Below are 15,210 nucleotides of genomic sequence, written 5' to 3'. Positions count from 1 at the left end.
ATACAAAAATCTAAACAAATAGACAAACAAACAAAAACAGCTATAACTGAAGAAGCAAGAGTCCTCCAGAATGGGACACAGAGATTTTAAAGGAAATAATAGAACAAAGTAGCATAAACAGAATTATTACATAGCACTGAATTTAGAGAATATAAAGTTTCCTGCAAATGAAGATCTGCATACATTATAAATCCCCATACTTATATATAATTTAGAATTTTCTGTCAATTAAAGATGGATTTTAATTGATTCAGAAAAGTCTTAAGATTAAAAAAAATTTCAATCATAGAAAAGGCAGTGCTTTTATCAATTCCAAACATCAATTTTAACTTTGATAATAATTCTTGAGTGATAAAAAGCAGTGTATACTTTCAAATATATGTACAAAGAGGTTTTTGGATAATGCATTACTGCTATCTTTAAAAAGAAATTTATTTCTAGGATAGGAGGCATTTTTAAGAACCTGTCTCATTGTGGTTATCTAGGAAGGTGATAATGATTTCATACTACATGAAATGATATGACTTAAGTTTTTTTCTGGATAAAAAAGTGAGGTAAAAATACATAAACTATGAGTAGGACTACTTATTAATATACTCAGTCCTACATATTGTCTTGCTATTGTGTTACAAAGGCATAAATAAATGGAATTAGAGTATTCTCAGTATGAGTAATACATTAATTTTAGTACATTTAAATTGAATCAATAAATATAGGCATTGTAATCTATTTAGTATCAAATATTTGTCAAATTTACTATTAAGAAGTTCGTCAAAGTTAATTAAAGACACTGAAACCTCTCTGGATAATAATTCTATGTGACAAGTTTTTAATATCATCATAAAATGGATCCTTGCTTCCTTGTTGGTATTTAGTCTAAACTCAGGTAAAATCAAAAAAACAAACCAAGCTCATTGCTGTCGAGTGGATTCCAACTCATAGTGACCCTATAGGACAGAGTAGAACTGTCCCATAGGGTTTCAAGGAGCAGCTGGTGGATTGGAACTGTCAGCCTTTTGATTAGCAGCTGAGCTCTTAACCACTGTGCCACCAGAACTCCCAGCATAAAATGAAAGTGTGGAAAGTGGCTCATTTGGTAATGTAAGGATTTATTTATATAATCCTGCCTTTGAAATCTAATTTACCCGAACTAATGTCTTGAAATTTCATTTACTAAACCATTTTCTTCTTTTTAGAACGAGACCTGTTTGGAGCAGAACCTTTTGACCCATTTAACTGTGGAGCAGGAGATTTTCCTCCAGATATTCAATCAAAATTAGATGAGATGCAGGTGACTGTTTTAACAGACTGGCTGATAAATGGTTTATTTCTTTTTAATCTGGGACAAAGAGAATGGTATACACCAGAAATTCCCTTTCCTTGAATTACTGTCATTATAAAGACATATAATAATGTACATTTAGTCCTAAAAATACTCCTACAGATGTTATGAATGAAGTGTTTTTTTTTTTAACTGTGCATTTTACAATGACAATAAGTTGGTTCATTTCTTACACAAAACAACATGGATTCTAATAGTTCATTATTTTGAAATCCAGAAATTAAAATGTCATTGCACTATATTTATAAGACTTGATCTCAGTCTTGCCATTTATGAATTTCAAAATTGTAAACGGGTAGATGATGGAAAATCTATGTTAATAGTGAAATCATTTTTTCTAAAAAGAAGCATTGTAGCTATAGTTCATAAATTCTGGGTTCTTACTGAAAAAGCAGACACCCAGTGATAACTTGCTTAGGAATGTAATCCACTGGGGTTGTCTCTCTTGCTCTCTCTCTTGCTTTCTTACTGTATCTTATTTTTAAATTCTGAATTGTTCTGGAAGTTTGAAGAAATTGATTTCAAAAGGTTTATACGATGGGCCACAATTAACAAGCTTATAAGCACTAAAATAAAGTCATCTTTTGTGCTTTATTAACCCCTTACATTTTGGTGAAGCTACTATATCCTATTTTACATCAAAAAGATTATGTATGATAGAATCCATACAGAGCCCTATTATATGGAGTTGATTTGGAAGATGCGGTGAAGACACTAAAGTAAGGAGGTATTTCCTTTTATTTAGGACTGGGTTAATACATTCAATCCCTATGTTTCACTTCCTGGGGGAAAAGTATTAAAGGTTGAATTCTTATCTTCTAACACTGGTAAATACACTCTTCCCTGGACTTTAGACTGCAGCTGTGAATCAGACTTACTTTCTAGGTATTGGGTTGTTGTTGTTGTTATAAGGTACCGTCAAGTCGATTTCTGACTCGTAGTGACCCCACGTGACAGAATGGAATTGCCTCATTGGGTTTCCTAGGCTGTACTATGAATCAGAATCAAGTTGGTGGCACACACCAACAATCTTCATGGAAATAGATCACCAAGTCTTTCTCCCGTGGAGCGACTGAGTGTGTTTAAACCGCCAACATTTCGGTTAGCAGCCGAGTGCTTAACTGTTACACCAACACCTCCAGATATTTGTAGGAACCCAGTTTGAGAAACACTGTATTGCAACGATTTAGTGATTTGTTAATCCAATAACATTTAAGCATGGTGATTTTTTTTCCCATTTCTAATGTTAATGTCTTTTTATTATTATTCTTTTCTGCTTTCATGGTGGGTAGCGCCAGAGATGGTTGGTATATTATTTTCATAATAATTTTAAACACATTACAACGTTTTAAAAGCTAAAACCTTATATTTGATGCTTTATTTAAGAAATATTTGAACAGCAGTTTCATATGAATGTCTCTGATTATTAGTTGTGTTTAAGGAGATTTTTTAACCCATATTTTGAAGTTATTTTTCAATGACTTAGTAAATATTGTATTGTTCACCTCATCATTGTCTGTTTCTGTTTGTCCACAATTTACTTGCAAAGTCACTTTAACTAAAGTGAAATAATACTTTTTTAATCTAAAGTCTCTGATGACTTTTGTTATTAATCCTGCTAGCCTAATTAAGCTAATGTATGCATTTAGCTACTATTTTTATCTTTGCATATAATATAAAAACTTAATACTGTATTATGGGTTCTATAAACCATATTGAGTTAATAAGCATTTGCTTTTCTTCTTCATTTATAGAAGATTTTAACTAAAGCTATTTCCAATGGAATTAAATTCTTAAGTTTGAAAATCTCAGAAATGCCTCATGCACATAAGGATTTAATCAGAAATGTCAGACCATATTTCATTATAAATTGTTGGAAAATTTAGGTATTTATTTGACATCAACTAAGTAGTCACTTGATTTGACGTATTTTAAACTGCCTGGTATGTGTCACTGACAGACAAATCAATGGAATAGCATTGATAGCCCAGAAGTGTACCTTGTGGTTTATAATAATTTAATACATTAAAAAAGAAGCATGGCAATTAAATGAAGGATGAAAAAATCATGAATTAAGTTACGTTAAGTCCACTGGTTAATAATTTGGGAGAAGGTCAAGAAGATGAATGTACAGTTGACACTTACAGCAAATACCCAAGTAAATTTCAGAAGCAGTTAAAAATGTTTGAAACATAATTGAATATTCATCATGCTTTTGAACTGGAGGGAAGTTTTTAGAAGGAAAAAATATGGACATAAATCTTCTAAAGCTATGTTTTCTTTGCTCTTTAAACGTACATAAATATATCTCATGTGCATAATTAAAGCAAATATAGAAATAATTATGAAAGTAATCAATAGCTAAATGAAAAAGCAGTAGTTGACAAAAGACCACAGTAGCTAACACATAGACATGTTCAGTCCAATTAAACACAATTAAAAAAAGAAAAACTGTAAATGTCGTTTTAATCTAGCAAATTAGCAAGTTTATATTATTTCTAGTAACCAGGGCAAGGGAAAGTGTGATGAAACAAGAGCTCTAAATCACTGGCATGCCAGGGTCATTACATAGCATCCCTTTGTAAAATAATGTGGTATTGATACTTGTATTTCTGTTTGATATTGAATGCTTTAAAATAATCTATTCTGAGGAGAAAATCATTATTAATGTGGAAAAATCTCTATGCATAAAAACATCTGTCCAAACTTATTTGTAATTGTAAAACACTGGAAACCAATGCATAGTTTTAAAAATCAATAGATCATTATGTAATCATTGAAATTAATGTTATCGTGACTCAACATGAAAAGTTGGTTCTGCTAAGATGAAACAAAGAAGATAAAATATATTATGTAATACTACATAAATAATTATATAAGGCGGTCCCCGGATTATGAACATCCGATTTCCAGACAACTCATACCTGCTCTTTAATCTTATATAAATTTGCCCTCACTTTGAAACAATTGAACTAACACCGCCTCGCAACAAATTCTTCATCACAATCACCTTTGCTTGCTGCTTGTGCAGTTTTAAATCACTTAAAAGGTTTTTTCAAGCATTTTCTTCCACTAAAAAACCTATTACCTTCTAGTTAATTCTGACTCATAGTGACCCTGTAGGACAGAGTAGAACTGCCCCATAGAGTTTCCAAGGAGTGGTTGGTGAATTTGAACTGCCAACCTTTCAGTCAGCAGCCAAGCTCTCAACCACTGCACCACCAGGGCTCCATTCTTGCACTAAAACCAAACCAAACCACTGCTGTTGAGCTGATTCCGACTCATAGTGACCCTATAGGACAGAGTGGAACTGCCTCATGGGGTTTCCAAGGAGCAGCTGGTGGATTCAAACTGCCAACCTTTTGGTTAGCAGCCATAAATCGCCAAGCTCTTAACCGCTGCGCCACCAGGGCTCCTCTTGCACTAAAATAAGGCTAGATAAGAACCATATGCACCTGTTCGACTTACCTACAATTTCAACTTAAAGACTTAAAGATACAGTTAGGAATGGATCTTGTTCGTAACCCAAGGACTGTACTATGTTACATACTATGAAAATTAAGTATAATATAAATATAATTATTTGTTTTATTAAAATAGTTTTAAAAATCTGTAGAGAGAAAATAAAAGAGGCTCTAAAATATACCTGTACACGGTAAGAGTTGTTTCATTTGAGAAGTATTCCTTCCTTGATATTCTTTTCTATTTCAAAACTTAAAAAAATGTAATTGGGTGAATAGTTCATATAAATAGCATACTATTAATAATATATTAATAATAAAATTATTTTGTGTGATTTTTCATTTATAATAATTCCCACCACTACATAAAGTAAATAAAGCATAATCTTCATGCAGAGGTTTAAAATGTAAGAGGATATGGAAACCTTGAAAGGATTCAGAGATGGTTACATTATGATTTACAAAATGAGAGTTATGCAGAAAAGTCAGAGAATGTGTGGGAAATTTTATCTTAGGAGGGAAAAAAAAAACAAGGGGTGTTAATGTGTCTTTGTTAATTGGGATGATTTGCTTAATCTAACGGAACTTTGAGAGGATCCTTAGAAAACCACAATAGGGATATTGCTGGAAGTAATACACAAACTTTGTTTTTTTTTTAATTGAAATAGTGACTGGCCCTTCTTTTATTTTGATTGCTATTTTTCATTTCAAATACTGATAATGCATTGATAAACAGTATTTTCAGGGTAATTGAAGTGAGACTGGTTCAATTTCAGAATGAACTGATAAAATTTAAAAACAGTGTATGGTTTTCAAACCTTTCCAAAGTTAAAAAAAAATACATACATACACACATATAGATGTGTGTGTATGTGTGTATGTATTTATTACTCATAATACACCAGAAGATGCCATAGTACACAGATCCTCAGATATCCAAATAAAATATTTTTAAAAAACAGTTCACTTGAAATATTTTAAAGTATTGACTTTTCTAAGTATTTGGCAGTAGTTGGAAAAAATTGCATAAAATGGCAAAATATTTCTTCTTGTGAAAAAATACACTTAAAAATTTTTGTTAAGTATTCTAAGCTTTACCCAACTGAATATAATTTATATTCCAAGTACCAGAAAGAAGTTTTGAAAAATTTTTTCTGTGATGACATTGCTGTTGTAGTCTCTGCACTATAGACATACTGAAGAGCATTCTTGGAACATTAATAATAGATAAAGTGTGGCTTGCAGTTTCATAACTACCTTCATCTTCTATATGATACTGTTTACACTGGATTTCTAATAAGATAAGCACATTTAGATACCTGTTCTGAATGAAAGTAATTTGAGAAATGCAAACAGATACACAATTGTCTCTCATACAGGTATATACAGTTAGTCTAATTAAACAGAACATACAAACAGCCATGAACAAAAGCATTCACTTTGAAAGACATTTTGTTCTCTTTAGGAATAGACTGCTGTCTGTATTTCATTAGCCAATAATATGTCACATGGCTAACCCAAACTGCAGATCACCTCCTGGAACAAAATTTCAGTCCAGTTAGTAAGAAAGGTAGGATATATATAGGGCACTGGCATGCTGCTGCTTTAAGGAAACATAAAATGTGGCCTCCATTTCCACTGATCAATGTGTGTCTATGCGTTTTGCCTCTTCATTGCAGTCCAATAGGCATTGACTTCAGGGTAGGTGAGGGGATGTGGGGAAGTGGTAAGACCTCAGAAGGCCCAGAATTTAATATCTTATACAAAAAAGAAGAAAGCTTGAAGTGAAGAAGGACAAACTCTTTGTCAGTAACTTTTAACTCAAAAATTTTAAGGTGGAGGGGGGAATCTTTCATGGCAAGTGTGTACTTCCTGTCAATAAATCAAAGATGATTTAACTTCAAGAAACATCTACAGCATGGTGGAGGGAGAATGATTCAAAGTACCTAGTTCACTACAAGCAGTAGCAAGACAAGAGCTGAAACTCTCTCCATGGCAAAGTGGTCTGCTACAGCAGTTCTAAACTAGACAGGGGGATATAATCAATTTAGATAGAGAAAAAGAAAGCTGCTGTTAGAGTTTCCTTGAGAAAGACATGTATTGTTTTTATGACAGTAAAAATAAAATTTGCTGACTTGACATGGTGATCTAGAAATATAAAATTTTTTTTTCTGTGTTCCATATAGGATATGGTATTGCATTTACTAAAAATATTTTACCCAGGCTCTGGACAGTGGTAACAAGAAAGGAAAGGTGAAATTTATCAGGCTGTCTTGACCCTCTCATCAAGTTGAGGTCTAGCTATTTTCATATTTAAATCAATGTTTATCTTGAAAACCAACAGAGGGATTTGAGACACAGGAGAATGACATAGTATATAGGCTTTACTGAAAAAGAAATGCTTAAGTCTTAAAACTACTTAATTCCATATATTCCAATTATTTTGCCTCTTATGCATGCTAACCACACATGTATTTAGAACATTAAAATGCTAATGGGTATAAAACAAAGACTAGGAGTATAAATATGTATAAAGTGTTGGCAAGCCAACATTTGACATATAATTATTTTTAAGTTGATTAAAGCATGAAGATTTCAATGTCTGTTTATAATCTTTTTATCTACTGTTTTATTAAAAAAAATATTATTTCCATGAGCATTTCTTATTGTAATGGTGTTACTCTCTTTTACAGGAGGGGTTCAAAATGGGACTAACACTTGAAGGCACAGTATTTTGTCTCGACCCATTAGACAGCAAGTGTTGATGTCAAGAACAAGAGGTCCTGACTCACGTTACAGTTCTTTTATATGCATATATGTCATTATTACGCTGTGACAGGTATTATAAATGTGTCAATATATTTTTGAACATTTCAATTTTTTGAAAATTATTTCAGTAAAATCTCCTCATACATTCACTGTTGATTCGTAACATTTTTTATATTAAAAACAATACACTGTAAAGTAAATCATAACCTTTGTGTTCCTTTTTTTCTGTTGTAAGTAAATTTATAATAGACAGACAAATTATCCAAATATCTGTCATGTGTTTGAGTTCTAAAGAATTAGCACCTTTGAAATTTGTGTTTATTCTCCAGGCTGCTAATATATTATTGATTTCCCAAAAGCCATACATTAATGATACCTTTTAAAGTCCTGAAGTGGTAGACCAATGTTAAACTAAATACTTTCAAACCGATAATCATGTGACCATTCATTAGACATGTCATTTTATCTACTTAATGTTGTTAACATAATCCAGAAAATGTAAAGTTTGAAAATGAATGCCAAGTCACTAATTTTTAGCATATACAATAGCAAGAATATAAATTCCAATAACAAACCATTTTTTAGAGTATTTATTAGTAAATGTAAGGTAATTATGTTAGTTATCATTATTAGTTGTAGTCTATGTATGTTCATTTGTTTCATTAATAAAGATTGTGGAAAAACAAAAATTTGCTACTTATGAAACATTTAAAATCAAATTGAATTTCTAATGAGATAAGCTGCATTACTGCATCTAACATCATCTGATCTGATGCGTCCTAAAAAAAAAAAAAAATGTAGATATGTGCTGTCTATAGTTGCAGTGTCTATTACTCATATTTACTTCACAAAATATATTTCTCTGCACTAAATAATGACTGTCCTCTGGTATTTTCTCCCTTGATATTCTTCACCAAAGTTTGTTTTGTGATGCCTCATTAGTTTTGATTCTTTAAAATCTATGGCAACTATTCTTTATGAATCCTCCGTATTATTTAGCAAACTTAACTTGCATTTGTTTTACTGAATTCAGAATCTTATTCTTCACAAAAATAAAGTTGCTGCTGGATTTAGTGTTTAACATGAACAGTAAAATTTTCTTGCATCTCATTTTTGATGTGATGATAGACACTGACCTTTAAATATGTTTCTGTACCTTTGCTCAATATGCTCAGTTTGTACTCAGTGCAAAAAAAGTATGGTCAAAGTTTCTAATTTGGTTCATTCCATTATAAAACAAATAAATTCATGAAAATATGAGATTAATTGAGGATAGCCCTCAAAAATATATTTTTCTTTTGTTCATGGAAATTTTCTTCAAGTGTTAAAGATACATTTTCACTACTAAAGAAATCAAATATGCTTATGCAATATTATATTTGTATGTTTGTCCAAGATGTTTTATGGCATATGTAAGCCTTCTTGTTTGTTTTGTGTCATCCGCTAAGATGTACCTTAATTAGAAGGTAGCATACGTTTCATAAAGAAGAGTCTTTATAATTTTATTTGTCATATAGTATTTTGGAATTTGTATAATGAGGATGTTTAGAAGCCGTATCAATGGCTTTTTTTAACAGATAGAATTTGTATTTTTATTGTACTTTAAAAAGCTTTATGTAATAGTTATATATTCAGTGGCCATTTATTATCAATGGTAACACATAGAGTACTAAGTATTTGCACACTTAAGATATGTTTCTTTACCAATTTTTAATAGTAATCAATTCTGCTGCTGGCATGATTAAATAGTACATAATTGGTCATTAATTATGAACACTTATTTCGCCAGTGCATTTTTATGAAAATCTGGTTGAGAATTGTATTTCTATGTAATCTCAATGATATGTTTGATTTTGCGAAAATAAATGTTTTTAAATAAATTCAATTGTATAATTTGCTCATTGAATAATCGCTAATTAATTTAGACACTCTGAAGTTAATTACATGACAAACTTTCCTGGTTGAAAAACTGGGGCCAAAAGATAGATGGAGAGAAGAAAGAGAAGGCTTTACCTTTAACTTCATTTCTTACAGCTCGCTCACACATATTTTAGTTTCATGAGCAAATACCATTCAGTTGTGAAAACAGTGGACTTGATCCTGCTGATGAGAGAGGTCATAATTTGGTTTCTTTCACCAGAAGCATCTGGTGCAATAACTGTATTATGTAAATATCTCTTCTGAAAATTAAGGGAACTTTTAGCCTAGTAATAAAGATTTTCTTGGCTGATAATATTAAAAACTGGACTTTATAGTAGAAGTTGGATTGTGGCTAGTCATACAGTCAAGAAGTTTTGTACCTATTCAAAACACGGTGTTATGTGTTCTAAGAACACACAGGACATGCATGCACAGCTGTTGCTAGTCAAGGAGCAATTCATCAATTCATTCAATAAAATTAATTTACTACTCACTATGTGAATGACATGTATTATATGGATAAGAAGACATCTAGTAGGTCAGGTGAAAGACATTGTTAAAGATGACAGGATCAATGCCTTCAGTTAGCATATTATCATAAAGGAAAAGTAAGGCAAGTATATGAATTAATAAAACCAATATATATTAAAGTACAGTGTAAAGCAAAAACTTCCCTGGGCACATTTATGTTTAACTTTGTTTAAATATGGGTACCTAGCATTGGTAAGGAGTCCTGGTGATGGAGTGGTTAAAGCGCTTGGCTGCTAACCGAAAGGTCGGGGGTTCAAATCCACCAGCCACTCTGCAGGAGAAAGATGTGGCAGTTTGCTTCCGTAAAAATTAACCTGTTGTGGTTGAGTCGATTCCGACTCATAGTGACCCTATAGGACAGAGTAGGACTGCCCCATAGGGTTTCCAAGGAGCAACTGGTGGATTCGAATTGCTGACCTTTTGGTTAGCAAACAAGCTCTTAACCACTGCACCACCAGGGCTCCTCCGTAAAAATTACAGCCTTGGAAACCGGATGGGGCGGTTAGGACTGTCCTATAGGGTCGCCATGAGTTTTAGCACTGGTTGAAACACACTGCCATCCGGTTGATTCTGACTCGAACTGGATTTGAACCACCGACATTTGGGTTAGCAGCCGAGTTCCTAACCACTAGTATCTATCAGATCTCCAGTTTGAGGCTTATCAGAACAGGCCAGTGTCAATAATTTTCTTCATCTCTTCTTGTTTCTTGTATTTTGGACTTGAATTTTTTTAAAACAGTTCAGTCAAATTATGGGAATTCATTTTCAGATGGAATTTCTGATAAATTCCTTGTTACATTTCTAAATACTGACTTTTTTTGTAAACTCTTTTTGATGTCATTTAACATAACCATGAAAAAAACTGGCTGTTAATATTTTTCTGTTCCAATGTTTCCATATATAGTTCCAAACTCAATATTTACTTATGATTTTGGATTTCAGCCTCTGTTACATTACTTGAAAAATCTTGGACACAATTTTGACAAGTAAATCTCAGACTCCACCCAAACTCCACCCTTTGGATGTAGCTAACACACTCTTGTGATAGACGTGGCTGGTATTGCCCTCAGATCCCTGTGCCTCATACAAGCGCACAAACTTAAGTGTCCTGCTCTCCTTCCTAGATAACCTGAAAGAAATCTCACACGGACTTTCCCGTTCAATGTCCATCTCATAAATTTGACATTAACCTTAATTTTTACAGACGTATCCCTTGTTTTGAATTTATGTTGTTAAGGCCCAAGGTAACCCCTTCCTGGAATTCCCTCCCCAAAGCAAATTTTCTCTGGAATTCATCCAAAGTGTGACCATCACCTCCTAAAATAATTTATGGTCTTCTATTTCTTTGCTTTATTATGAAATATGGATATTATCCAATAGCAGAAGGCATTATCTTTCTCTGGATTCACTTCTTCTCACTCTAGTTCATGGATTCTAAAACACAGTACTTCCAAAACTGTAGGTAAATAGCGTAAGTTTAAAGGCTCATTTCTCTTTTTTTTTTTTTTTGACATTACATGATAAATTGAAATAGCTGAATTTCTTATTTTTGCAGCACTAACATTGTGTTTTGTGTAGGTTGATAGTACTACCTTAACTGTATAACCAAAAATCTGCCGAGATTTACCTTGCTTTATTTATGTTAGCCGCCTTTTTGGCATTCCTTCAGATACACACTGGAAATTCTTTGAGCCAAACCCTTCCAATTTGTAAGCAACTGTACAGGCACTTCGGAACATGCATTAGGGCTTTCAAATCTTGCCCTTTTCATTAAAGGGAATCTGGTATGAAACTGTACACACTGGACGTAATTTAAGTTCTCTTTTAAAGGACGTTCGGAAATTCTATGGCATTTTCTTGTTACCTTGGACTTTATCACATTATTACTATATTCTGCAAAAGTCAATACAATGCTGTTTTGCAAACTTTTTTTTTTGTATTTTTATTAAAACTTTTTCTTCTCCAACCATCTTGAATGAAGGATGGCCTTGATATTTTTTTATTCTCCTTGGCGCTATTTATCAAACTCTATTTATAAGTGTTGGATAAAGGGTTGAATAGTTTTTTAGCATGCTTATTTCAAACGATCTGAGCTAAATTCTTCCATACTCTGTGAAAAAAAAAAAGGCAAATTATAAACATCCTTGGGTGTTCCAAATGGTCAACATACTCGACTGCTAACAGAAAATTTGGCTGTTCATGTCCACAGAGGTGCCTCTGAAGAAAGGTCTGACACTCTGCTTTTGAAATATCAGCCATCGAAAAACCTGCAGAGCACAGTTCTACTCTGATATACATGGGGTTGCTGTGAGTAGGAGCTGAGTTGACAGCAACACTTTTTTGTTTTTATAAATAAATGTAAGATAAAGATAACAGTCAACTCCCCACCTTTTCTTCTCCAATGAAATCTTTCCCATTATTTTAACTTTTCTCTTTCTGCAGGAATATAATAGTTATTGTTAAATAAAGCTTTTGATAATTGTCTAAGAGCCCTAACAACCACCATAGAATCACAGACTAAGAAAATCTGACTTAATTGTCTGAGGAAAAACAAACAAAAGAATTAATATTGAACATCTTTAAACAAACTGGGAAGATTCAAAGATGAATGCTGTATAATTAAGGGACATTACCTGTATTCAAGGGAGTGGAAAACTCTATTTGTTGAACATGTGCCTTAAAGAGTGATGTTAAAGACTCACACTCATTGAATTCCATATTGTATTCCCACAGTTTTCACTGGGTTTAGATATTTTTAAGTTCATTTATTTGTCCTTAATTTTTTGTTATCCTCTCCTTTCAAATGAGATTTCACAAGAACATTTTGGGGTCTATCCCAGTTGACCACTCCCTCCCCCCTGTCTGGCCAGGCTGCTATGTTCTAGTCTGTTCCAAAGGTCACTTGTTCCAGTTGAAATAGCTGTCTGGATGGCTTGGAAATAATCCAGACGCTGGTTCTTTCCTGTAAAGAAAGCAAAGAAAGTAGTTTGTGTCTTGGCTACATTTTGAAAGGAAAAAATAAAAGAGTTTCAAAGTTGAGTCACTAATATTTTTTAAAAATAAATGTAATTCTGTGACTTATTTACAAGCGTTATATTCCAATGTTTTGTGTGTATTTTGATTTTTATTTATGTTTCAAAGTCAGTTGTTTATTATCAGTATCATTAAATAGTATTAAATAGCTTTTTTAATGCAAGAAATATATACAGAGAGATTTTGGCAAGGATTCAGCAAATTCTACTCTCTCTCTACCCCGTCTCTCTCACTGTCTCCATTTAGTTATTCTGCTCTTCATTTATTTATTCTTAGCACTGCTTTAATTGAAGAAAAATAAACTTGAATTGTACTAGACAGGGAATGAAAGGAGATAGATAGTGAGGGGATAGTTATAAATCTTCAGACATATTAACTTACTTACACTTGGCAAAGTGGCCGTGCACAGATTTTGACCTGTTCATTATTAAGACAAGTTGGACCATTTGTGGGCCTGAGAATAATATGAATAATGCAATTATGTAAAAAGCTGTTTCTACAGTGATTCTTCTCTAATTTCCCTGGTTCTATGATGATGCTTGCAGTTTTCATCTTTCCTACATGAAGGGAATTAAACAGAAAAATCCCTGAAGATAAACTGGCCACTGTTTCATGATTTCCTGCCATCAATGGCAATTAGAAAAACAAGTATTCTTTCTTACTTTCTTAGTATCACTTGAGTAAGAAAGCTTCTAAAATATACTTTGCTTGATTTTTAAATGACTTTTTCAAAAGGTTACTCATATGAACGACATTTGTTTTAGAGCAACTCAGGGTGATGTATAGTGAATCTTTGAACTTAAGTTTAGAACTTTATTCTGGGATGTTAACATTTATGTCTCCAGCTTTAGTCTGATTGTCTTTGACTTTAGGAAAGTCATGTAGGGGATTATGTCTCCTAAAGATCATGAACGTTAGCTATTCTTGGCATAAAAAGGGAAAAAAGTCCTCCAAGTAAACCAAAGATTAAACAATAATCAACAAAGAAACCACATATCTCCTCCTTTTTTATGTGCATACTAGTTCTAAATCAAAATTGAACAAATGGCTCCTAGTTAAATAGCGTATAATTGTTAGCCAGTCTCATAATTCTGAAGAAAAAAAAGGACACAGGCGATAATAAAAGTGTCCTACTTTTTGCTTCACTTTACTACCTCAGAATCTATATATAGATTTCTCTTCCTCTATAATACTTTAAGTTGAATGCAGGATAAATAATTCTAAGATTCTCTCCTTTTTTCTCTACCTTCCCTACTTCTAGGTACACTCTTAAAGACAGATTCTCAAAGCATAGTTACACAGGAGATCTGGGGCCTGTGTTTCTTTACAAAAGTATTAATGGCTTGCCACTTTTTCAGGCTACCTTGAAGATGAATGACACATGGCTCAAAGGAATTCAAAGGCACCCCACTTTCTAAGTAAATGTTAAACTTTGAAAATACCAGCAAAGGAATGCTGAAATGTACATCTAATTAAAATTACCATCATCACTACCAGTTACCATGGAGTCAATTCTGACTCATGGCAACCCCATGTGGTGTCAAGGTAGAACTGTGCTCCATACGGTTTTCAGTGGCTGATTTTTCAGAAGTAGATTGCCAGGCCTTTCTGCCAAGGCACCTCTGATGCACTGGAACCTCCAACCTTTCTGTTAGCAGTTGAGCATGTTAATTGCACCACCCAGGGACTCCTAATTGAAATTAGATAGATTGAAATATCAAAATACAAGTATCTCTTACATGTGCAGGGGGGGAAATAGAGTCATAGAGACTTTGTTACATTCCTGGATTTCATAGGAGCCTGCTGTACATGCTTGGGTTTTATAATAAAGCTTCTATGTCTAAGTGTGAATTTCAGAATCCTTTCTTGAAATGCATTCAAATAAAACTTGCCTTTCACATATGTTGAGTTACACTGCTCTCAGTAGCTTTTCTTGGTAAAGTTTTCATCATTTGTTGTACCTATAAAGGAAAAAAAATGCAGAGAACACCAATTCCAGTGAGCCTGTTAAATTTTTCTAAGGGCAGCAACTGCCCTGTGCATTTCTCATCACTCTGTCTCCCTTCCTTAAGCCTTAGTCATGGAGCTGAAGCTAGAGAAAACAGCCGTCCTTGAAAACCACACGAGGCTCAAGTATTTATTTCTCCTATGCAA

The 15,210-nt window shown here is 33.1% G+C and overlaps 1 protein-coding gene across 3 annotated transcripts in view; it reads left to right on the top strand.

Moving 5' to 3' along the window:
- GULP1 (GULP PTB domain containing engulfment adaptor 1) overlaps positions 1 to 7,568 on the top strand; it is a 134,415-nt gene extending 126,847 nt beyond the window's left edge. For 2 of the 3 annotated variants that reach the window (XM_004385594.1, XM_004385592.1), the window contains 2 exons: positions 1,197 to 1,291; positions 7,497 to 7,568. In XM_004385594.1, coding sequence (XP_004385651.1) covers positions 1,197 to 1,291; positions 7,497 to 7,568 — 167 coding nt within the window. Of the gene's footprint in view, positions 1 to 1,196; positions 1,292 to 2,634; positions 2,646 to 7,496 lie in introns of all 3 variants that reach the window. The other variant, XM_004385593.1, reaches the window with a different exon arrangement.
- The last annotated feature ends 7,642 nt before the right edge of the window (positions 7,569 to 15,210 follow it).

The sequence above is a fragment of the Trichechus manatus genome, unplaced genomic scaffold (genome assembly GCF_000243295.1).
Source record: "Trichechus manatus latirostris isolate Lorelei unplaced genomic scaffold, TriManLat1.0 scaffold00142, whole genome shotgun sequence".
Classification (NCBI taxonomy): Eukaryota; Metazoa; Chordata; class Mammalia; order Sirenia; family Trichechidae; genus Trichechus; species Trichechus manatus.
Note: the sequence above shows the minus strand (reverse complement) of the source record. Positions and strands in the feature narration are given on the sequence as shown.